General features: G+C 41.3%; 1 protein-coding gene across 1 annotated transcript; it reads left to right on the plus strand.

The window, feature by feature from the left end:
- Positions 1-6,540: 6,540 nt before the first annotated feature.
- Positions 6,541-24,989, plus strand: LOC139472396 (uncharacterized). The gene is made up of 14 exons (XM_071254871.1): positions 6,541-6,861; positions 9,449-9,595; positions 10,926-11,095; positions 11,892-11,997; positions 13,354-13,454; positions 15,552-15,713; positions 17,271-17,364; positions 18,071-18,140; positions 18,865-19,156; positions 21,467-21,524; positions 21,819-22,036; positions 22,315-22,405; positions 23,650-23,767; positions 24,665-24,989. The coding sequence occupies exons 2-14, from the start codon at positions 9,466-9,468 to the stop codon at positions 24,861-24,863; spliced, it is 1,809 nt and encodes a 602-aa protein (XP_071110972.1). The 5' UTR covers positions 6,541-6,861; positions 9,449-9,465; the 3' UTR covers positions 24,864-24,989.
- The last annotated feature ends 271 nt before the right edge of the window (positions 24,990-25,260 follow it).

The following is a 25,260-nucleotide window of genomic DNA, read 5'->3' on the forward strand; positions in this document are numbered from 1 at the left end:
TGATACTATGTTAATGAACACATTACCAATTCTAACATACATTTTTTCACAATTCCAAATTCTAAGTTCCTCATTCCCTAATAACAATTCCCTGTAAACAGGGAGAGCACAATTTTTTGTCATGGATTTTTATGTGAATGTGTTTATGAAATCCATTAGCAGTATAGTATGATTAGTGAGGCCAAGCTATTCGTCTAACTTGATTTGCAAACATGTGATGTGTTAAAAAGCTGCCTGCCTGTCTGTTGCTGACTGTTAAGTTAAAACAAGCATTCACTCAGTTTAATGATGATAACAATCACTAGATGATTGATGTGAAAACACCAATGATTAACATGATTAATTTGAATATATTGATATGTATACATATATAAGCAGGGTACTGGTAGTTTCTTATTCGGCCATGGTTATGCCTACCCCTGGTATTGTGGTTAAGTGCTACGCTAACACATCATCAAATTGGCATGAACACACAGATGAATAGAAAAATGAATTGTCAAACAGGTGAGGACTAGATTGTAGGGTTAAGGAAATGTCTTGGATATGAAGTGACTTGCTTACAATCTGACATTGTATGTTTGTTTGCCATTGAAGGCCACACTCAGCCATATTCCAGCTACAATATCCTTGCCTGCATAGAATCCAGTCTCAACTACACAATCCATGCAGTGATTGTTATTACATGTATTTTGAACAATGATCCGTGATATCGAGGGTACAATGATATGCAATCAACCAAACCACTCGATCCAATAATTTGCCTCTTACGACAAGCATAAATTGCTCGGGACCAATTCTTAAATCGGACTCCGCCAAGGGTCACTCTGACATAGACGTTGTCGGCTTCCTTACATAGCATCATCAAGCATATAGCACAATTATGCCGTTGACAGATAATTGTCGTAATGAATCAGTGTGTGTATGTATACATTATAAATAAACATGTTATGAACATGATCAATACAAGAGAGTGAATGTTGCTTCAAGCCCAAGTCAGCAAAACTGTAACCTCATACCGGTTGATTTTATACTCATGGGTTATTGACTTTAGAAGTTTAGTAAATCTATGCTTTTAAAGATTTTCCATCATAAGAGTTCTTAGAAAACATTTCTTTGGAACGACTTCAATCATATGGTAATCATACTGGAAAACATCTTGACCCCAACGATTCGACTTTAACAGTTATGAAGTTACCTCGTGTTTAGGCGTTCTATATAAAATAGCATTTATGTAGACACCGGTAAAATAGCATTCGGCTCAGACAATATTCATTTTCAGTCGATTAAACCTGTTAGTGAACCGGTTCATCAATTGAAAGCGACTTACCTGCAACACCCTGATCACATAATCAACGCTACGGGAACTGAACATGGGCATTTTACATTTGAAAACGCTCTCAGCTGTGACATTATTTTTAGTGACTTTTGCCCTCTCCAGGAAAGGTAATTTGATATTCTCCTGTCACTGAACGTGCTTCCGGAAAGGGCGGATAACTCTAAATGTACAACGGATGATGAACCGGATCATAATCGAACCGTACCACATAATTACTATTCAAAGCGTTGTCCGCAATATTTTACGCCTGAAACAATTGAATAACACATTCAGGCGTTTACAGCTTTGGTGACACTCGCGGCCAAGAGTATGGCGCTGATAAAGCAAGGATTGTACTCTGAGCGTATCTAGTAGTCGAACCCACGACTAGCGAGTCCTGCCGGGAGCAGGTCAAAACGCCCTCATGTCAGAACGGCCACAGAGAAAAAGTCAAAACGGCCACAATCCACAGTCAAAACGGCCACTAGAAACATCATAACTACTACAACCGATCCTGGCACAACTACGGTAACTAAAGTAAAGTGAAAAACTATTGTAAGACAGCATCTTAAAATAATAAGTGAATATATTGTCAAGAAAGGTGAAATTCTTCATATACACTGTACAGACTGCAAGTGTATTCTTCCTACTACAACTATAAGCGAATAAAAGAACAATGGTTTAGCAGATAAATTGTAAGGATATATATCATTCCACTGTGGAAAGAGAATGGGAGGTGTGTGTGTAGGTTGGGAGTCGTATTAATATTGAGTCGCATTTTTGGCTAAGGGTCAGCAGTCGCATGCATTCAATTGGAGACGCAGTAAAGTAAAGATTTTCGGTATTTTTAGAAAAGCTGGTTTGTTGTTTAACGCCGCACCCAGCAATATTCCAGCTATATGACGGCGGTCTGTAAATAATCGAGTCTGGACCAGACCATCCAGTGATTGACATCATGAGCATCGATCCACGCAATTGGGATACGATTACATGCATCAACCAAGTCAGCGAACCTGACCACTCGATCCCGTTAGTCGCCTCTTACGACAAGCATAGCCGCCATTTTCGGAAACACATGGGTCCTACTTCACGGGTCGGAAAAGCTGGTAAACAAGCACAACATGCTTATATGATTACCGCTCCAGGAACAAAACAAACATAAATTGGTTACGGAATGCAAATTGACACATAACAGATGCAGAAACGTACAAAATAAGAGAATAATTCGAAGAAAACAAACACAGTTTCCACCATTGACTTTTCAGTATTTTTACCATGTGTATATGATAGTCAAAGCACATATGATTACATTTGGATATTCATTAAAAGAGTAAATGTCCATGTCTATGCTACACATAGTAGCCGTTTTCGCCAAATGCTGTGCCGTTTTCGCCAGAGAAATCGGTGACGTTTTGCTTAGGTGCCGTTTTAGCCTGCACCCAATGTCCATAAATGTTAAGCTTACGGTAAAAAGGTTTCTTTACTTTTATTTGTTATTTTCTCGTCGTATTAACTGCCTCAGAAGGCTCCGATCGCCTTGTTTAATATTCAAATGATCTAATGATCAATGATATTCTGATATCATGATACAATGAAATATATACTGACGTGGTTTTGCTGGAGCTGATCACTTACTTCACTTACGCTAAGTTTCAAGTCTATAGATTGTTTGTGTTGACTGAGTGTTTTTGTGATGCAGTTTTTCAAACTTCAGAAGATGTAGAGACAGAAATTTGAAGAATCATGAAGTGATGTTGGGTACAGAGGATGACATCGATAAATACCAAGGACGGTGCCCAGTCAAGGAAGCCAAACAAATCAGTTAAACTGGTGCTGTTTTCGCGCAGTTTGACGCTTTGGGGCGTGAACCTGATCGTTCATGTACAGATACAATAGAGAAATAGACCTGAATAATGATTTATTACAGATTACATATAAATATGGAATCATAACACGGTAAATCTTAAATATTAGATGAAAATTTAAAAAATATTACAGTAATCTACTCCACCCACGACTTACCGAATGAACCTCCTGTCCTTTTCAGCTTGGATATACAAACTGAATTAACCTGTTGTCCATAATAGATGAGGGTTTAACGTGGCGTTCAATATTATTGCACTTACATAGTGACGTGCATGCGTGCGTGTGTAGTGCTAGCCTACTGAGATACCATACCGCAATTTAACATGAACACCCCACTCAAACACAGTATGCTGAAACCGACCCGAACAGTCCTTGTTTTAACCCCTGAGCGCCAGGCAGTATAAAAATTTTGTCAAGTTCCCTCTTTTAACGTCTCTGGGGTATGACGCGGCCGTGGATCGAACCCCCGACCTTCAACTCTCCAGGCAGACGCTCCACCGCTAGTTCAAGGAGGCGTCTTGTTCATAATACTGTTGTTGAGATAAAGATGCAAATCTAGATGGTTTGGGTTTTTTAAACTATGATTGTTTAAAAAGAAAAACACCTTGCAGCAATGTAATTCACGAGGAAGGTAATTTCTTATTTTTAAACAGTCTGAAGCATATTTATTTATTTCAAGAATTTTCGGGGACAATTTATTTTTTTCGCCAACGGCGATTCAAAAGCCCATTAGAAAAGTAGGTACCATTTAATACCTACTGGTAGTTTGACCAGGTTAGGCCTTTCTTGAATCAGGATGCATTTCTTGAAACCTTTGGTCGGTGGTAGAAAGAAGAAATTCAGCTTGTGTTGAAATGTCTGATTAATATTCATATTAACATATCTGATAACCTTTATTTTTGCTCAATTATTTAATTAGGTAAATCCCGTGGCCAAAGAATGGTTGTTATCATACGGCGTAAAGTATTTTCTTAACTACATACGTAAATCTGTCTACACAATCCCGCTGACGCCTGTCAGATGACTATAAAATCAAGGGCAAACATTACAGCTCTCATTAAATGTGGTACACACAAAAATATTTGTTTAAAAAAAGTTATGATGCTATGTTGCTTTAAATAGAGGATGCACATTTTATTTCAGACTTTGAAAAAAGGGCGATATATAAAAACTTTACGAGAGGTGCGGGGCCTGTACAATATCACAAAACACGCACGTTCCGCGTGCACTAACAGTGAACAGTCGGGGTTTTTCACGTACTGAAATGATAAATTACCTGTGATCAACACCATTCAGCAGAAGCCGTTAGCAGTGAATCTGAGAACAGATGTGGGCGCAACACTTTTTCATACTCTGCCGGGCGGTGTTGGATACCATTCTTCCTCTCTCGAATAAATATACGCGTTATCTCTAGATTTTAATTAGTTTTACAAAGGTTAGAATGAGTGTATGACCTGGAAGCCACAGAACAAGTATACCCTGGCCACAGGAATTCTTTGTTGTACATTTATCCTTCGCTTGATAATAATAATAATAATAATAGTAGTAGCATTTAACACAAGTAGGACATGAAACATTTGAATTACCTGTAACACATGACAAAATTAATAGGCAAGTTTCCGTTATGCAACGCTTTGATTCAGCTGTGCAGATTAAACGACACATCACACCAGCTTCCCTACAAGATCGCTATAGTAATACATAGTTTATTGAATTCTGCTGTGTAGAGCTTCATGCACTCATTACGCGTTCATTTAGACTGTCACATATGTTTAATTGTTGACAGACTGTCCCGTCTGTTTTGTAAGTGAGTGGGTTTGGTTTAACGCCGCTTTTAACAGTATGACACAGTTATATCGCAGCGTGTGAGCTTCATGTGGGAGGAAAGCCCGAAGGGATGCAGGTCTCAGACGTTTACCACTTCGGTGAAACCCACGAGCACGGGTATGGTGCTGACAAACCTAGAAACATAATCGGGGCGAACCGGGATCCGAACCCACAATCATAGGTTTCTGGCTTGCCCAAGGACGCAACTCTGAACAGCGAATCGCGGCGACTTAGACGACTGGGCCACCTGTGCCCTCTCTGTTTTATAAACTTGTATGATTATATATATAGATGACGAACATTGTGTTACGATGCAACAGGTACCTGATTATTTGACTTGCACACTTTAACACTAATAGTTGATAAATGAATGTGGAGAAATCCATCCGTATGTTTCATTCATCAATTTACACAGCACACATAATTCATCAGCTATCAGCAATAACATCATTGATTATGTTTTAAGTATTCTATTACATTGATATTCTGATGCCCCGGTCGTCTAAGGCGCTTCAATTCGCTGTGCAAAGTTGCCTCCCATGGACACGCCAGGAACCTATGCTCATGGGTTCAAATCCCGGCTCGTCACGACTGTGTGTCTAGGTTTGTCAGCACCATACCTGTGCTCGTGGGTTTCACCAAAGTTCTAAGACCTGCATCATTTCGGGCTTTCTTCCCACAGGGGTATCAAGCTAACATCCGTGATAGAACTTGAATACTGTTCAAAGCGGCGTAACCTAACTCACTCACTTACTCTGATCAGGGGCGGTAGGGGTAGGCTAGTGGTCAATGCGTTCGCTCGTCGCACCAAAGGCTTGGGTTCGATCTTCCACATGCATGGGTACAATATGTGCGAAGCCCATTTCTGATGTACGCTGCCGTCATATCGCTAAAACTGGCATAAAGCCTCACTCAATCCCTCTTACTCACTCCAAGTCACGATATGGCTGAAATATTGCCGATGTGACTTTAAATATTAACTCACTCACTCACTCACTCACTCATCCACTCACTCACTCACTCAGACCACGTGCTCTAGATCTGAGCGAACACTGCAATACACCAAAGAGAGATTATGTGAATATGTAAACGCATGGGTTTTTTTAATGTTTTTTTTTAGCTCTATGATGTACAAATGTTTCAGGTTATCGGAAAATTAACGGCATATCTGCCACATTAAGGTAATTCTTATAGGTAATTGAAATGTTCGATGTCCTAATTGTGTTAAAGGATATCTTATTATAACATGATGGTATATTACACGTGTTTGGTTGTAAAAAATAAATATAGAATCGTTATATTTAGTCCCACAGGCCAAGCCAACGATGAAAATTCCAAAAGCCAATTCTCTGTATGAAAATATATACTTACATTCCCTTGTTGTGCCAGCGAAGTTAGTTTGGGGACGAGCTGATCTGATGAACAGCTTTTATTTCCCCAACGAATAGAAATCACTTTTAAACATCCCCTTTAGTGCTGTGCCGGTATGTCCGCATTTTAAGGTCAAATTACACAATGCCTGTGAAATGTCACCTGGGACCGGCTGAAAATGTCACAGCATCGGTTTTCCCAATTAGCAGATTAATTCGAAATGACAGTTTGAATATTCATCTCACGTGGTGTTCAGTATTTCAGTACTTAGAGAAATAGTTTCAGTTCACGTACGTGACACGAGTTTAACACCTTCTAGGCCTATATAACGCTGTGTCACACACGACCCGAAGTTCTGTTTAATGAATAGGGCCTAACGAGGTCTAATCGAAACCGCTGCTATTTATATTATCCCGCTCAGAAGGATCATTGATCTCGCAGATCTAGTTGAGTGGACGCCCGGCGATCATTAAGGATATCAGGTAATGTTTCTATTTGGGACGTTCTGTTTTACAGACGGGCCTACCGTGGTAGCAGCCAGTTACGTATCAATTTATTTATCACACTTTTATTGGGGTCTAGTCCTTTTTGGAATGGGATCAATACTTTTCTGCATGTGTTCATCAATGGGCTTGTCCACTTAATGTTTGCATTTATAATTTGTTTTTTGTTTAACACCGTAATCAACAATATTTCACTTGTCAGGACCGGACAATCCAGTGATTGACATCATGCACATTGACCTAAGCAATTGGGATATGATGACATGCATCAGCCAAGTCAGTGAGTCTGACAACCGGATCAATTTTGTTGAATCTTGCGACAAACATGGGTTGCTGAAGACAGTTTCTGACGTAACTTGTTATGGTATGCAATCAAAAAGGGTTGTGTCATTTTGGGTGTTCCCAGTTTTGAGATGTATATTTAGATTTAATATGTATTAAATTATTTTTGAATGACACATAAATTTGCAAGCCTCAACTGTTCCCCAGCCCATACATATTATTTTGTTTGTTTGTTTGTTTGTGATTTAACGCCACACTCAGCAATATTCCAGCTATATGACGGAGGTCTGTAAATAATTGAGTCTGGACCAGACAAGAATTCCAGTGATTGACAACATGAGCATCGATCTACGCAATTTGGATACAATAACATGCATCAACCATGTCAGTGAGCCTGACCACCTGATCCTAGTCACCATAGTCACCAATTAGGGCAAGCAAGGGTTGCTGAAGACCTATTCTACCAGGGATCTTCACGGGTCGATTGATATGAGTATCAATCTACGCAATTGGGATACGATGACATGCATCAACCAAGTCAGTGAGCCTGACCACCCGCTCCTGTTAGTCTTCAAGCATAGTCATCAAATTAGGGCAAGCAAGGGTTGCTGAAGACCTATTCTACCCGGGATCTTCACGGGCCTAACATATGTTTTGCTTTGGTGAAGTTCGAAATACTCCTGATAATACCATTTTGTTTTTACTCAGCCTGAACAAGATATTGGCTTTTACATGTTTAGGAGGAATTTGCCCATATTTTAATACATTTGTGTAGTAACGTTGCTCCTTTAGCACATAGAATGTGATTTTGTATACTCTTTACCATTACCCAATATGCGAAGTTGTGAAGAATTAAGTGGTTTAGAAAGTTGTTAAAAGAATCTGACAACAATTAACTTGTGTTGAAAGTTTACGATAAGATATATAAATATCAGGATGTGCTTTTTTAAAGTAAGCAAACTTTTGTTAAGAAACCAAACCTTCATATCGAGTTAAGTCATATCTCATGTTTAAACATGAAATATGTAAAAGATATGTTTTTTCCAATTATGAAAATATTAATCTTTAAGTGGATTTATCCCAACTATAAAAAACTTTAGCACTTCAAGTATCGATGAGAATCATTTCATGTGAGTAACTACTTTGTGGATAAAGGGCAGTGGTTAAAGCGTTCGCTTGTCACACCGAAGACCCGGGTTCGATTCCCGATATGGGTACAATGTGTGAAGCCCATTTCTGGTGTCCCTGCCGTGACGTTGCTGGAATATTGCTAAAAGCAGCATAAAACCAAACTCACTCACTCACTTTGTGGATAAAAACATTACCTAGAGCATGGTTGCCATGTGGCATATGTGATTTACCATATTTCCCCAAGTAAGTGCTTTGGGGTTTATTCTTTGAACAAGTGTCCAAACCCGGCGGGTAATAAAGACTTGACAGTATTTAGAGATCCGGTGCTTAATATTTCATATGGTGTTACATAATCTGCTGTCTTTAATACAGTGACATTGCGGTAATTAAGATTTAACCTATGTGGTGCTCATTAGAGACCCAGAGCTAATAAGAGACCAGGTGATGATTACTGACCAGGTGCTTATTAGGGACTAGGTGCTTATTAGGGAATAGGTGCTTATTACAGACCAGGTGCTTATTAGAGACCAGGTGCTTATTAGGGACCAGGTGCTTATTACAGACCAGGTGCTTATTACAGACCAGGTGCTTATTAGGGACCAGGTGCTTATTTCAGACCAGGCACTTATTACAGACCAGTCGCTTATTTCAGACCAGGCACTTATTACAGACCAGTCGCTTATTTCAGACCAGGCACTTATTACAGACCAGTCGCTTATTTCAGACCAGGCACTTATTACAGACCAGTCGCTTATTTCAGACCAGGCACTTATTACACACCAGTCGCTTAATTCATACCAGGCACTTATTACAGACCAAGCGCTTATTACAGACCAAGCGTCTATTACAGACCAAGCGCTTATTACAGACCAGGCGCTTATTACAGACCAGGCTATTATTATGGACCAGGCACTTATTGTGTTTTATGCTGCTACATACTCAGTGGAAGCCTAGGCCTATTAAATACATAACACTTTTTAGAGAAGATACGGTGTATCCAACCTTATTCATTTATTATGATATGTATTTTTTTCTGTAGGAAATACATAGTGCATTGTTGGTAAGTTCCAAATGAGATGGTTACTTGTGATAGTGTCATTTTTGAAAAAAATACAAATAAAAGATTGTATTTAATTGTTCTGTTTTGTTTCATGAGACATTGATTTTAAGATGAAGACCTCAGGACCAACTGAGTTATGTTTTACGGACATTAATGTGACAATTGATGCGAAGGAAATTCTCTCGGATGTCACTGGAGCAGTCCACAGTGGGGAGATACTTGCCGTCATGGGCCCAAGTGGTAGGAGCATTATTTTACTGTGCCAGACACTCTACACTAGGCTAGTTTCCTGCTTTTCAGTATCTTGTATCAGAAATTATTAATTTACATAGGGATTTGTCTTGACCTGCTCAGAGACCGATATTTAACCCCGAGTCTGGAAAAAAGTCATTAAACATTTCCCATTTAGGACTAAGAATTTCCCAATTCATGTTACTCTGTATTCATATTTGATAACTTATTTTTTGGCTTTGTAGAAGAAACCTGTACTCACTTATAACAAGACCTATAAATAGTAAATGGTTTACTATTTTATGTTATTTATGTTTCGCTTTATGTTATTGCATTAAATGCAATCTCAAAATAAAGTTTCTCATTTTTGAACAAAAAATATTTTTTCCCAATTTGCTTGTAATGGGTACTTAGTCCATTATCTTGAGCTTTTAGATATCATTTTATTCAACTTGCTAGCCTGGCTGAAAGTATACTACACTAGGCTACATCTGCCCAGAGAAGGGGAGGTTGGTGGTTCAATCATTGGCCGTGACATACCAATAGACATCAATGAGGTTAAAGGCCAGGTACTCAGCATTAACAAAATATAACCATGACTGGTCAGCTTGGAGTCAGTTTGCTGTCTGAGTGGGGTGTTCGTGTTATACATGTGGCATGGTATCTCATTGGGCGAGCACTATGAAACCGACATTAATCTGGACTGGTAGAAGCAACCACACACACACGTTGCTATATATGTGCCATAATCTTGAATGCTAAAACGCATTTTCACCCTACTTCATTCAATTAAGAATTGACTACAATATATTTTGCATTTATGGATTTATTGATGTACAAACTGGGTGCACACTATAAATCGGTAAATATGTCACATAAAACATAAACGGCATTAAACACAAAGAAATTGCTCGGAAAGGTCTAGTGGTAAACTGGTGCCTTTTGATAGTTTGGGATTTTCAACAAAGATATGTGTTGATTTTCAACTCCAACAACTTTGACTTAGGCGCTATAGGTGCTAGTGTTTAGTGCTCGTTTCCGGAGCAGATCTTGAAAACCATACAATATTTCTTGGCCAAACTTGGCACATATATAGGTCTATCAATGACTTTGTCCTCTTGTCTTTTTTTTATCATGATATCATTAAAAGAATTTAAGATTTAATTTAAAGACCCTTCAATAATAACATTTAATGTTCAAATGTTTACTAAGAGATAATTAATATGAAAATTGAAAGATGGTAAGATCTTAATATTTTGAATGTTTTTAAGTTCATGTCAGAAAAGATCTCAAGTAATGGAATGTCTCAAGGTTTAATCACCATTTTTTATGTTGTTAGGCTCGGGGAAGACAACTCTTCTGAATTCTGTTGCGGGTAGAGTGGCGAGAAAATCAGGGGAGATAACTCTCAATGGTAACAAACTGACCCGGAGACTGCGGAAAAACATGTGCTATGTGATGCAGGAAGATGTCTTTTTGTGTAATCTTACACTGAGGGAAACTTTGTATGTAAGTAAATCACACCTCCAGCCTGTATTTGTTTGCAATTATTACAGTTGCCCTACAGGCCCATGGCAAAGAAAAACAAAATAGCAGTTTGTGGACAAAGTATCCATTTAAGCAACATCACTTGGTTTTCACACCTTATTTGATACTGCCTATTTTTTCTTTGATTAGGGCGTCCTCAGCAACCTATGCTGGACTCGACAGGCAACTGACAGTCTTTGTGCCTCAGTTGATGGCGTGTTCTCCAACAACACGGATCGTTGATCACAGTATCAATCACTGGATTGTCTGGTCCAGTCTGGATTATTTGCAGACCATACAGCTGAAATATTGCTGAGTTCAGCATTAACCAACAGATATTCCAACCTCACTCAACCTGACTGTAATCCTTGTCTGTCTGTGCCACACTTGTACAAATCGGTTTCACCAAAGATTCTTTATGCATCGCCAAATGTGTGTAGAAAACAAAAAAATTCAACTGGCGACTATAAGATAAAGTATTTCGACCTCTGAAGATCCAGGGTGAAATAGGTCTTCAGCAGCCCATATTTGCCGTAAAAGATGACTATGCTTGTCGTAAGAGCTGACTAGCGGAATAAGTTGGTCAGGTTCACTGACTTGGTTGATGCATGTCATCGTATCCCAATTGCGTAGATTGATGCTCATATCAAACACTGGATTGTCTTGTCCAGACCTGATTATTTACAGACCACCATCATATAGCTGGAATATTGCTGAGTGCGGCATTATACAACAAACAAACAAAGGTAAAATATTTTTAACAATGGCCATGATATAGTTTGCAGCCATGGTACAGTTACCGGAGAAGATGCCCTACCAAGAAAAGATGTCATGTCTACAAGATATTCTAGACGCACTGGATCTGAACGCGTGCAAAGACACAAGTGAGTTGCCCTTGGCACCAGTCCCTCTTTCCTTTGTTTATTGAGTTAAAGAACAATAGGGATAGAAATGCTCTTGAGTGAGGCTTTACACAGGTTTTAACAATATTCCAACAATATCATGGCAGGGGACACCAGAAATGGGCTTCACACATTGTACCCATGTCAGGAATCAAACCCGGGTTTTCGGCGTGACGAGCGAACGCTTTAACCACTAGGCTACCCGACGCCCCTCCCAATTTAGAACTAAGAATTTCCCAATTCATGTTACTCTGTTTTCATATTTAATAACATATTTTGGGGGGAATCGAATCCAGGACCAACACTCTGACCACGAGGCTAACCCACTGCCCCTTTCAAGGATCCCTCAGGGCAGGGCAGTCCTGTTCAGATGGGCCTTCAGGAATGTAGGTTTGCCTTCCAGAACAATTGAGGGGTGGTCGGGTAGCCTAGTGGTTAAAGCATTCGCTCATCACGCCGAAGACCCAGGTTCGATTCCCGACATTGGTACAATGTGTGAAGCCCATTTCTCTTGTCCCCCGCCGTGATATTGCTGGAATATTGCTAAAAGTAGCGTAAAACCAAACACATTCACTCACTCACTCCAGAACAACTGTTTCCATTCATCTGTGAATGTCATTTCACCACGGCCTAGTCTTCTCCTTTCCTTATCATTGAGTTTTCTAATACCATGTTCCGGTTCTGAATAAGGATTATCTTGTGAACCATGCTCTCCTCTGAACATGTTCACATGATAAACGTGTTTGTTAAGTTTACTTTTGCGAAAGACTGTAAATTTATAACTAAATTTGATATCAATATCGAGTCACAAACTGGAGATTAGACATGGAGACTGGCGTTTACTGAGACTAGACATGGAGACTGGCGTTTACTGAGACTAGACATGGAGACTGGAGTTTACTGACACTAGACATGGAGACTGGAGTTTACTGAGACTAGACATGGAGACCGGAGTTTACTGAGACTAGACATGGAGACTGGAGTTTGCTGTGACTAGACATGGAGATTGGGGTTTACTGAGACTAGACATGGAGACTGGCGTTTACTGAAACTAGATAGGAAGACTGGAGTTTACTGAAACTAGACATGGAGACTGGAGTTTACTGAGACTAGACATGGAGACTGGAGTTTACTGAGACTAGACATGGAGACTGGAGTTTACTGAGACTAGACATGGAGACTGGAGTTTGCTTGGACTAGACATGGAGACTGGAGTTTACTGGGACTAGTCATGGAGACTGTCTAGACATGAGACTAAAGTTTACTAGACAGGAGTTTCTGTGATGCTGTGACAGGCACAGTGATGCAGGGAGTAACACACTGCTGTTTGTGTTCCAGGAATGGGCGGGCCGGTGGAGCGCGGGTTGTCAGGGGGGGAGAAGAAGCGGGCCAGCATTGGGTGTGAGCTGCTGATGGATCCTGACATCATGCTGTTGGATGTAAGTGGCTTCACGCATATTAACAGAACGTAATTTATTAAAATTTAGTTGTTTTTTCAGCCGATGTGGATTAACTGCAAACTATGAAAGTATGAAACTAGTCCTAGAAACAGTATAGTGAATGAATATGACTGGACCAAGTGTATTGACTAAGCATCATATTTATTCACCTGTATCAGAGCCTCATGCCTATTCCCTGTGTACCAGACTGATGGCAGTGTGAGTTGTTAAATAAATCTTGAACGATACAGCTTAAACACCTAGCTTCATTGAAGCGATCGTAAGGTCACTGCATCACCAGTCCTACACCTTGACACATCACATGTAGACCCATCCACCGGTCCACAGGTTTGTGAAACACTCTCCACTGGTCCACAAATACACCATATCACTGGTCCACAAGTACACCATATCACTGGTCCACAAGTACACCATATCACTGGTCCACAAGTACACTATATCACTGGTCCACAAGTACACTATATCACTGGTCCACCAGTACACCATATCACTGGTCCACAAGTACACCATATCACTGGTCCACAAGTACACTATATCACTGGTCCACAAGTACACCATATCACTGGTCCACAAGTACACCATATCACTGGTCCACAAGTACACTATATCACTGGTCCACAAGTACACCATATCACTGGTCCACAAGTACACTATATCACTGGTCCACATGTACACTATATCACTGGTCCAGAAGTACACTATATCACTGGTCCACCAGTACACCATATCACTGGTCCACAAGTACACCATATCACTGGTCCACCAGTACACCATATCACTGGTCCACCAGTACACCATATCACTGGTCCACCAGTACACCATATCACTGGTCCACAAGCACACTATATCACTGGTCCACAAGTACACTATATCACTGGTCCACAAGTACACCATATCACTGGTCCACAAGCACACTATATCACTGGTCCACAAGTACACCATATCACTGGTCCACAAGTACACTATATCACTGGTCCACATGTACACCATATCACTGGTCCACAAGTACACTATATCACTGGTCCACAAGTACACTATATCACTGGTCCACAAGTACACCATATCACTGGTCCACATGTACACTATATCACTGGTCCAGAAGTACACTATATCACTGGTCCACATGTACACCATATCACTGGTCCACAAGTACACTATATCACTGGTCCACATGTACACCATATCACTGGTCCACAAGTACACTATATCACTGGTCCACAAGTACACCATATCACTGGTCCACAAGTACACTATATCACTGGTCCACATGTACACTATATCACTGGTCCAGAAGTACACTATATCACTGGTCCACCAGTACACCATATCACTGGTCCACAAGTACACCATATCACTGGTCCACCAGTACACCATATCACTGGTCCACCAGTACACCATATCACTGGTCCACCAGTACACCATATCACTGGTCCACAAGCACACTATATCACTGGTCCACAAGTACACCATATCACTGGTCCACCAGTACACCATATCACTGGTCCACAAGCACACTATATCACTGGTCCACAAGTACACTATATCACTGGTCCACAAGTACACTATATCACTGGTCCACAAGTACACTTTATCACTGGTCCACAAGTACACTATATCACTGGTCCACAAGTACACCATATCACTGGTCCACAAGTACACTATATCACTGGTCCACCAGTACATGCCATTGACGCATCATCTGTGGACCACTGGATACTGAAAGGTGCATAAGGAGTTCCAAAACCTACACTACATTGGTGGGAACAACCTAGCTTGAAACTAGTCACTGTTATAGATAAGATTACTCTAAGGTATCACCCAGGGTCGGTCGGGTAGCCTAGTGGTTAAAGCCTTCGCTTGTCACGCCGAAGACCCGGGTTTGATTCCCGACATGTGTACAATAATGTGTGAAGCCCATTTCTTGTGTCCCCCGCCGTGATATTGCTGGAATATTGCTTAAAGCGGCGTAAAACCATACTCACTTGCTCACTAAGGTATCACCAAACCCCCAGTTTTTAAATTCTTAGTATTCACCTGTGTTGTCTGACAATCGCATCTACTCACCCACTCTTCCAGGAACCCACCACTGGGTTAGACTCCAGCACAGCCTGCGACCTGATGTCTCTACTGAAGCGTTACACCTCAGACTACAACAAGACAGTCCTCGTCACCATACACCAGCCTTCCAGTCGCATGTTCTACATGTTCACCAGGCTTATGCTGCTAGCCAAGGGCAAGGTCAGTCTACAAGTAGAGTTGTCGTGGTTCCAGCAACAAGGGTGAGGTGAGGTGAAATTAGGTTTATAGTCGCGTCCAAGATTATTGCACCTATATAGCGACGTGCATGCGCGTGTGTGTGTGTGTGTGTGTGGCTGCTTGTACCTGTCGGGACTGATGCCAATTTATAGTGCTAGCTCACTGAGATACCATGCCGCAGTTTAACATGAATACCCCACTCAGACACAGTATACTGACTCTGAGCCGACCAGTCCTTGTTTTAGCCCCTTAATGCCGAGCGCCAGACAGGGTAACAACAAGTACCACCTTTTAACGTCTTTTGGTATGACGTGGCCGGGGATCGAACCCCGGACCTTCCTCTTTCCAGGCAGACGCTCTACCACTCGACCACAGAGGCGGTCTCAGCAACAAGGGATGTGTTTTAAGAGAACATACTCGTAACTGCGGGGCTTGGGTTCTTATTCAAACCTGCAGTTACCTGTGTGTTCTCGTCAACTCAGCAACGGAAGATGATAAAGCTGCTGCCTTCATTTCATGTACAGGAAGGGCCACAGGTGACCGAGTCGTCTAAGGTGACGCAATTCGCTGTGCAGAATTACGCCCTTGTGTGTTCCAGAAACCTGTGATTGTGGGTATAAATCATGGTTGGTCCTGATTATCTTTTAAGGTTTGTCAACGCCATACCGGTGCATGGGGGGTTTACCACCTTGGTAAACATCTCAGACCTGCATCAGACATTAAACCCAACTCAGTCACATCCAACTAATATCGTACAGTGTATATAGGATGATCAGTGTGGGTTGGACAGGACATGGGTGAATGCTTGGGAAGACACCATTTGTCACACCCAACAAGCAGTTTATGTAGAATAACTAGATTTAGGTGGAAAAAGCAACATATACTCATATGTATCATACATACATATCGTTCATATATACATATAGTCATATTTTGATTTTCACCATTTTTTCACTGTTCTCCGACTAACCCGTAAAAGGCGACTATGTTTGTCGTTAGAGGCGAGTAACGGGATCAGGTGGTCAGGCTCGCTGAATTGGTTGAGCATCGTAGATTGATGCTCATGATATCAATCACTAGATTGCCTGGTCCAGACTCGATTATTTACAGACCGCTGTCATATTGCTGAGTGCGGCATAAAACAAAAAAACAACCAACCAAGTCTCCGACTAACAGGGTGGCCATGACTAACCCTTTGTATAATCAGAGTGAGTGAGTATGGTTTTACGCCGCTTTTAGCAATATTCCAGCAATATCACGGCTGGGAACACCAGAAATGGGTTTCACACAATGTACCCATTTTGGGTGTGACGAGCGAACCCTTTAACCACTAGGCTACCCGACCGCCACTGTATTTTCAGAAAGCGTTTAATTCAACATTCAGGGCCCCGTTCCACAAAGCTGTCTTTACGCTAAGGCGAGGTGACTCCCATACTATATCACTGGCTTATGATAGCCGTAGCGCTAAGATCACTTTGTCCTGGTTAGTTGTATATAAGCGTCCAGGTATTCAGACTGTGTTGTTTCTCTGCCCTGCAGGTGGCCTACTTCGGCCAGGCTGACGAAGCTCTGGATTTCTTTGCTGATGCTGGGCTGCCGTGCACCCCGCACTGCAACCCGGCAGACTTCATGTGTAAGTCAACACAACAATATAACCATCCTGCACTGTCCAGGGGATTTTATCCCCATTTTGTGATAAGTATTGTTTGTTTCTTGTTAACGCCACACTCCCCAATATTCCAGCTATATGACGGCGGTCTGTAGATAATCGAGTCTGGACCAGACAATCCAATGATTGATATCATGAGCATCGATCCACACAATTGGGATACAATGTGATATATCAATCAAGTCAGCGAGCCTGACCATCAGATCCTGTTGTCCTACGACAAGCATAGTCGTCTTTTACGGCAAGCAGGGGTTGCTGAAGACCAATTCTACCCCGAATCTTCATAGGCACCCTGGACCTCTTCACCACTAAGCTTCATTTTGGAAGGGATATCACCATCTCCATCTCCTTTTTCACTGATCCTGTTGTGCAGTGGAACTAAATATTTTTGAGCTGGTTTAACTTAAATGAAAACTAATCAACTACCGGTACATATGAATGACTTACCTGTTATAACAAGGTTTCAAAGAAGTTGTCACAGAGCAGTCACATTTTATGGATAACAACTTCTTTATTATACTGTAATAGTAATTGTTATCAATAAATTGTGACACTTTGTTATCTGTTATGTTCAAACAATTCAAAGATGTTACAGGCAACACACACACACACACACACACAAACACACACACACACACACACTTATCTGAAGCTGTGGTTGATGTTGCAGTGGAGATGCTGAAGCGGGACGATGACACTGTGGGGAGGCTGGTGTGTGGATCACAAGGGAGCACTTCCAGGTACCCATTAAACAACTACCCGTGGAGCTTTAATGAAAGATGATGGCTCCAGAGGGCATGGGTGGCCAAGTATCTTAGGAGCTGTATTTGTATTTCGCTGTGCAGAGTTGCCTCCCTTGGATGTGCCAGAAACCTATCATCCTCGACTGGCGCTGATTATGCTTCTAACTTTGTTAGCACTATACCCATTCTCCCTGGTTTCAAAATCAGAACAATAGGCAAAATTATCATTATGATAGAATTCATGCCATTTAATTGTTATGACATCTGTTATGTGTTCATGTAGAAACTGTACCAAATTCGTAATTCATTGAACCAACAACACAAGAGATTATGATGTAAAATCAACCATTTGTATTTCTAACCAACTTACAATGCATGCGCAATGGAACACTTCACGCTTGCTGACACTCAACAGTGCCGTAGCCAGCCAGGCAGGCAGGAGGGGCAGTTGCCCCCCTGGATTTTTTATAGAAAACATTTTTCCTTGTGAAAGTTAACTTGAACTTGATACTTATACAAATATTTGCCCCCCCCCCCCCCCCCCCCGTCAAAAAAAGTAAAAATGGCCTTGCCCAAACAATGCAGAATAAATACCTAAGATGTGCCAACAACTACATCAATGTGTATATTTTTAGACATGTTAAAGAAATGTTAGCAGCATAGAAATATGGTTTGTGTGCTGATTAAAGTGTTGTTTTTCTTTGTTTTATGTTCCTCCAAGAAATGCCGAAGTTATTAAATCTACACAACCATGCCAGGAAGCCAGCTTTGTATTTACACCTGACCTTGACCTTGACCCTGACCTTGACCCTGATCCTGGGCAAGGAAGCCGCTATCCCACCAGTTTCTGGACACAGTACAAGATGCACATGTGGCGGACGTACAAGCAGTCACGTGGTCGGATCCTGTCCATGCATTCAATCATTGGCATGCTGGCGCTAGCCGTCATCGTGGGGTTCATCTGGTTCCAGATCCCCAGGACGGCTGACTCTGTGAGAGACAGGATGGGGTTGGTGAGTTGTGTACACACACCGACTGCGCAGCGGTCACCATATGTCTGAAATATTACTGAAGGAATATCAAATTTGAACTCCAAATTTGACCATTTATTTATCCTGCATATACCGTATTCCACGTAATAATCGCCCAGGGCGCTCTCAAAATTAGAAGTAGGGAGCTCTTATTAGGATGTTATTTTGGTGAAAAAAACAGAGTTGAAAGATAAATTTCATGGTTTCTGCTGACAGCCTGAAATGCTAATGTGCGACAGATATATTTTTCCAGAATTAAATGCCCATAATTAAGGGCGCGCATAAGACATGAGTGCGTATTATACGCGAATAAATAAGTCTTGTGTACATTGATCAATCGGAAGGGGGTTTAATTGGGATTGTTCACAATCCAATATCTTAGCAAATGTCGCCATGGGCGCTTATAAGAGTGGGGCGATTATTAGAGCGGGGCGCTTATTACGTCGAATACGGTAGTTGGAAATTGATGAGGGTGGCACGAAGCAGCACACACTCATTTATATAAGTAAGAATACCCTTGACACCTGTGTTTCACTCATATGTGAACCTGTTGTTTTTGTTTAATCTAGGGTGGTGGGGTAGCCTAGTGGTTAAAGCGTTCGCTCATCACGCCGACAACCCAGGTTCGATTCCCCTCATGGGTACAATGTGTGAAGTCCCTTTCAGGTGTCCCCTGCTGTGATATTGCTGGAATATTACTGAAAGCAGCGTAAAACCATACTCACTCACTCACTTAATTTTCTATATGTTAGGGATTGTCATTCTTTAAAAGGAGATAGACACTAGACACTAGACAGACACACCCCAATTGGCCCCAAATCTGCATGTGTCAGTAATAAATACCACATTTTAATTATTATTATTATTATATAAATAGAAGTGACTTTAATATATGATTTACATATTTGCATTGAATACAAAGTTAAAACACCTCTGAGTTTAAGAAAATAAGAACTTTTTTAAAATCCTGGCTTTTGACAGAAATAATGTTTTTTTCAAAATTGCCTGCAAAGCTCACTTTGTTTGGAATCTTAAATTTGATGTCATATGAAAACAAATGTTTTGACCATGAAGTACAATATAACTGTACCCAGTACTGCCCTGGTCTGGTCCACTCTCTACATTTGTTCAGGGCCCTGATGTTCTCCTGGTGGGGTAACCTACTGGTTGAAGTGTTCACTTGTCACACCAAAGACCTGGGTTCGATTCCCCACATGGATGTTGCTAAAAACGGCCTAAAACGATACTCACTCACTCACCCATCTGTCTCCCTGTTGGAATGGTGTAATAACCCATGAAGATAGAATTGGTTTTCATGAACCCATGCTTCTCTCCCCCCTTGAAGATCTGGGTTAGAATTGGTCTTCATCATCCCATGCTTGTCGTAAGAGCTGACTAACACGATCAGGTGGTCAGACTTGCTGACTTGGTTGATGCATGTCATCAATCCCAATTGCGTGGATCGATGCTCATGAAATCAATCACTGGATTGTCTGGTCCAGACTCGATTATTTACAGACCACCGTCATATAGCTGGAATATTGCCGAGTGTAGCATTAAACGACAAATAAAAGAAAAGGTGTCATATATTCTTTTACTTGGAACACTGAGCTTTTGTGATAGCAAATTTCTTGTTCATTTGTTTGTTGCAAGCTGAAGGTTTCAACCCTTCCCCCATTCAGGAGCAGTTAGGGTAGCCCAGTGGTTATAGTGCAGTCTTCTCATGCCTAAAACCTGGGTTTGATTCCCCTTGTGGTTACAACGTGATGCCCATTCTTGCTGCCCCCAACAATGACATGGCTGGAAGATTGCTAAAAGTGCCAAAACTCATGACTCTTTCACTCACTTTCTTAACACTTTCATTTACCGTATTTGATCTAATAAGCGCCCCGCTCTAATAAGCGCCCATGGTGATATTTACTAATATATTGGTAAGTGAACAATCCCAATTAGCATCCCTTCCGATTGATCAATGTACACAAGACTTATTTATTCGTGTATAATACGCACTCGTGTGTTATAGGCACCCTCAATTTCTGGGCAATTAAATTCTGGAAAAATATATCTGTTGTATATAAACAGTTCAGACCGTCAGCATAAACCACGAAATTTATCATTTCACCAAAATAATATTCTAATAAGCGCCCCCTATTTCTAATTTTGAGAGCTCCCTGGGCGCTTATTATGTCGAATATGGTATTCACTCTGTCACTCACTGAAAGAGTATTCACTTACTGACTGTTTGTTTTCACTAACTGTTTGTTTTCACTAACTGTTTGTTTTCACTTGCAGTTGTTTTTTGGTATTGGTCACATGGGCTTCATCACCATCTTTGATGGTATTGTCTCTTGTAAGTGTAACCATGGTAACCAGAGAAATCCCAGGTCTGCTAATACTCTGTAATGGTTGTAAAGACAGTTGAAACAATAGGTGAAATATTCAACTGGGGTTGTGCTGTTTTCAGTTCTACAAGTTTTCTTTAGTCCCAGTTTATCCTTTATCCTTTCCAGACAGTTAAGGTATATAATGATGTAATAATTTCAAATTAAAATAAATATTCTCATATCATTACAAAAAATAATGTAAGACAAATGAACTGTCTCATATTACATTCACAATAAATAGGAAATGTTCCTGATTGTAGTTTCTGAGGAACGCCCTGTTCACTTGAAGGAGAGAGGAGCTGGAATGTACCGACTGTCCTCGTTATATCTGGCCAAAATTACCAGTGAGCTGCCCTTGACCTTTCTCCTGCCGGCGTGCTACTACACCATCAGCTACTGGATGGCGGGACTGCGACCCTTGGCCGACGTCTTCTTCGCCTCACTCGCCATCATGATCCTCCATGTCCTCAACTGTAAGGTAGGGGATATACGGATTTCATGTTGTTGATAAACGCTCATGTTATTGACCTCTGGTTTGTGTGACCCTGATTCCGATTACTAAGATTTGCTTTTGCTGACAAAGTGTAAATGTGCAATGTCTCTCGAAATCTCTTGCACGCACGCACTCACATTGCTGTATAAGTACAATAATCTTGGAAGCGACGTTAAATCCCATTTCACCTCCTCACCTCACCTCACCTCACCTCACCTCACCTCACCTCACCTCACCTCACCTCATGTATGATTGTTGTCCAGGGAATTGGTTTCATGATCGGGACGGGAATCTGGAAATTTCGGCTGGCCCTCACCATCACCAGCACCACGATGGTGTCCTTGATAATGGTTGGTGAGTACATCTGCACTAATCAGCGATTACATCAATGCACAATACACTAGCAACCTATACCCATATTTGCGTAAGTGGACTGTCACACACACCAGTGATAAGGACCTCTCTCTCGCCCGTTGCTGACTTGTTGTTTGCTGATAAGCCCCCAATAAGAACATCTGTAGGAACACTTGAGTGTGGTGGTCATGTGTAGTGTCGTCTGTCGTCACTGGAGTACAATACCTCGAGTCCTGATGAGTGAGTGAGTGAGTGAATGAGTTGGGTTTAACGTCACTTTTAACAGTATACCAGTTATATCAAGGCATGTCAGCTTAATGTGGGAGGAAAGCCCGAAGTGATGCAGGGCTCAGACGTTTACCACTTCGGTGAAACCCACGAGCATGGGTATGGTGCTGACAAACCTAGAAACATAATAGGGGCTAACCGGGATTCGAACCCACAATCATAGGTTTCTGGCGGGCCGAAGGGACGCAACTCTGCACAGCGAATCGCGGCGCCTTAGACGACTGGGCCACCTGTGCCTCCGAGTCCTGATGAACGCCCAATAAGAACATCTGTAGGAACACTTGAGTGTGCTGGTCATGTGTCATGTCTCCAGTCACCAATTTCTTCATCCGTTTTCCTGTTTCAAGAGAATATCAAAATCCTCTCTCAGTGGGTGGGGTGGGGGGTAGGGATGGGTTTTCTGGACCCTCTGCATCCCCCCTAGGGACACATACAGAGAATCTCACCCGAGGGACTTTGGATATCAAATTAATATATCAACACGAGCCTGAGGCTTGGCCATGAGCTTTAAACTTGTATCTACGAGTGTTTGATAGCAAAAGATACTAGGGTGAATCTCCATTTATCATCCAAAAGCTATTTCAGATTGTATACATTAGTGTTTTGAGTGTAAAAAGTACAGCTCACCCGCTCAATGAGATAAGTGATGTCATTTGATTGTGACGTAACGTAACCGATGACATCACACACAAAATATGGTCTGCAAAGCATTGTGATGTAATTTGTTGTAGAGTTATCTCCATGCATATGTTGTTTGATCTCACCCAAGTTATATCTGCCGTGGAAGCCTGTTTGGGAGATAAATGGTGTCAGAAACTCTTATCAGTCCTTAGCACTTATGTATACGAGAATATAGTCCAGATTGTTCTTGTCTTATGCACAGCTTTACCTTTGAGAAATTTGGTGCAGAAAATGAACTTTTGGCAGTTTCTAACCCAGTCCACTCGGTTCCCCAGGTGGGTTTTACATAACTATGATGCCGCCATGGCTGTTCTGGTCTCGGTACCTGTCTGTGTTTGGACACACCCTCAGTGCCATGTTAATCCTGGAGTTTGCTGACTTCACCCCAATTCCGTGAGTATCTTCAGTCTAGATGTTAACTAGATCCAACTTATGAACCGTCTAAATGTAAGAAATGTCCGAAAAATTCAGGAAACATTGGCATACCTTATAGTGAAACAATACAGTGTGTCGCGGTATAAAAGGAATTTGATCAAAGCGTGCAAGAGAAAGACCACTTTCAGCATGCACACAACTGAAATCACGGCATGTAAAATTAAACAACCTTTTATCACCTGCTCCAGTGGGTTACAAAACTTTACACTTTATGTGAGGTTGCAGGTTTGATTCATGTCATGGAATTTTCATGTGAAAAAACATTTGTGAATTTTAAGCAATGAAAAAGTAATAGTATATTCATATCCAAAGGCCAGTTTATATCACTTCAGTTGTAAAACCTAGGTCTTACAATTCAAAATGTAAAACCTCTGAGCAGGTTTCACTTGAAAGTAGTACCTCTCACAATACAATACAATACAATACAATACAATACAATAGGCAAAAGTGGCAGTAGGTTTATATTGGCAGTTTGCATCTAAGATCTCTCAGTGTTTGTTTGTGATTTCAAGTAATAAGGATTCATTTGTGAGCTATTGTTCTTTAACACTGATCTTTCTTGTTGCAGAATTTATTTTTGATATATGGCCAACCCCATACTAAACCATGCTTAGCTCTAAAAAATCGGATAACTGTATCGGCTCATATGAGGTAAAAAGAAAAGCTGGTGGTCAGGCGTGGTGACTTGGCTGACGCATGTCATTGTACCCTGGCTGCACGGTTTATTGTGTACAATATCAATCACAGGATTGTCTGGTCCAGATATAATTATTTCAAAGGCTGCCATCTGGAATATTGAGTACAGAGTTGAATTACAAACAAACAAATTGGACAGTTGTTTGTTTTTTGTTTCAGATGTTCGAATGTTACGCTGGACACGTATCCCCAGTGTGGTCGCAATGGTACAGAGTTTGTAACGGCAGACGTAGTGCTGGAGCAGGTCGGGACTGTACTTCCTATGTACATGTATGTTATGGCCCTCACCGTAACGCTAATAGTTTACTTCTCTGCCGGCTACGCAATTTTTAGGTTTCGTGGAAAACCAAAGTCATGAGATGCCTTCAATCCTTATATTGTTGATTTGTTATAATCCATTCCTTCCAGTGATTACAGAGCAGCTATTCTAAAACATGTATGACAAATCTTGCCATCAGTGTGTGAGTGAGTGAGTGAGTGAGTGAGTAAGAGGGTGAGTTGTTTTTTTCGGTAATATTCCAGAAGAATATCAGCAGTGGGCCTGGTACATTATTTTTGGAGGGGGCACGGGTGGCCCAGTCGTCTCAGGTGCCGCAATTCATAATGCAGATTTGAATTGCTTGGACCATACCAGTGCGGGTTTCATGAAAGTGGTAAATGTCTGAGACCTGCATCACTTCGGGCTTTCCTCACACATCAAGCTGACGCCCTGACTGGAATACTGTTCAAAGTAGTGGTGGGACGATGCAACGGTG

This window comes from Haliotis cracherodii, unplaced genomic scaffold (assembly GCF_022045235.1).
Source record: "Haliotis cracherodii isolate W230 unplaced genomic scaffold, xgHalCrac1.p SCAF_24, whole genome shotgun sequence".
NCBI lineage: Eukaryota > Metazoa > Mollusca > Gastropoda > Lepetellida > Haliotidae > Haliotis > Haliotis cracherodii.

What these genes read in the sequence shown, in the direction of transcription:
- LOC139472396 (XM_071254871.1), top strand. Translation starts at nt 9,466, where the DNA reads ATGAAGACCTCAGGACCAACTGAGTTATGTTTTACGGACATTAATGTG. An exon ending in CAACCCGGCAGACTTCATGT is followed by an intron (nt 17,365 to 18,070) that starts GTAAGTCAACAC and finishes TTGATGTTGCAG; the next exon opens with TGGAGATGCTGAAGCGGGAC. An exon ending in GGTGTCCTTGATAATGGTTG is followed by an intron (nt 22,406 to 23,649) that starts GTGAGTACATCT and finishes TCGGTTCCCCAG; the next exon opens with GTGGGTTTTACATAACTATG.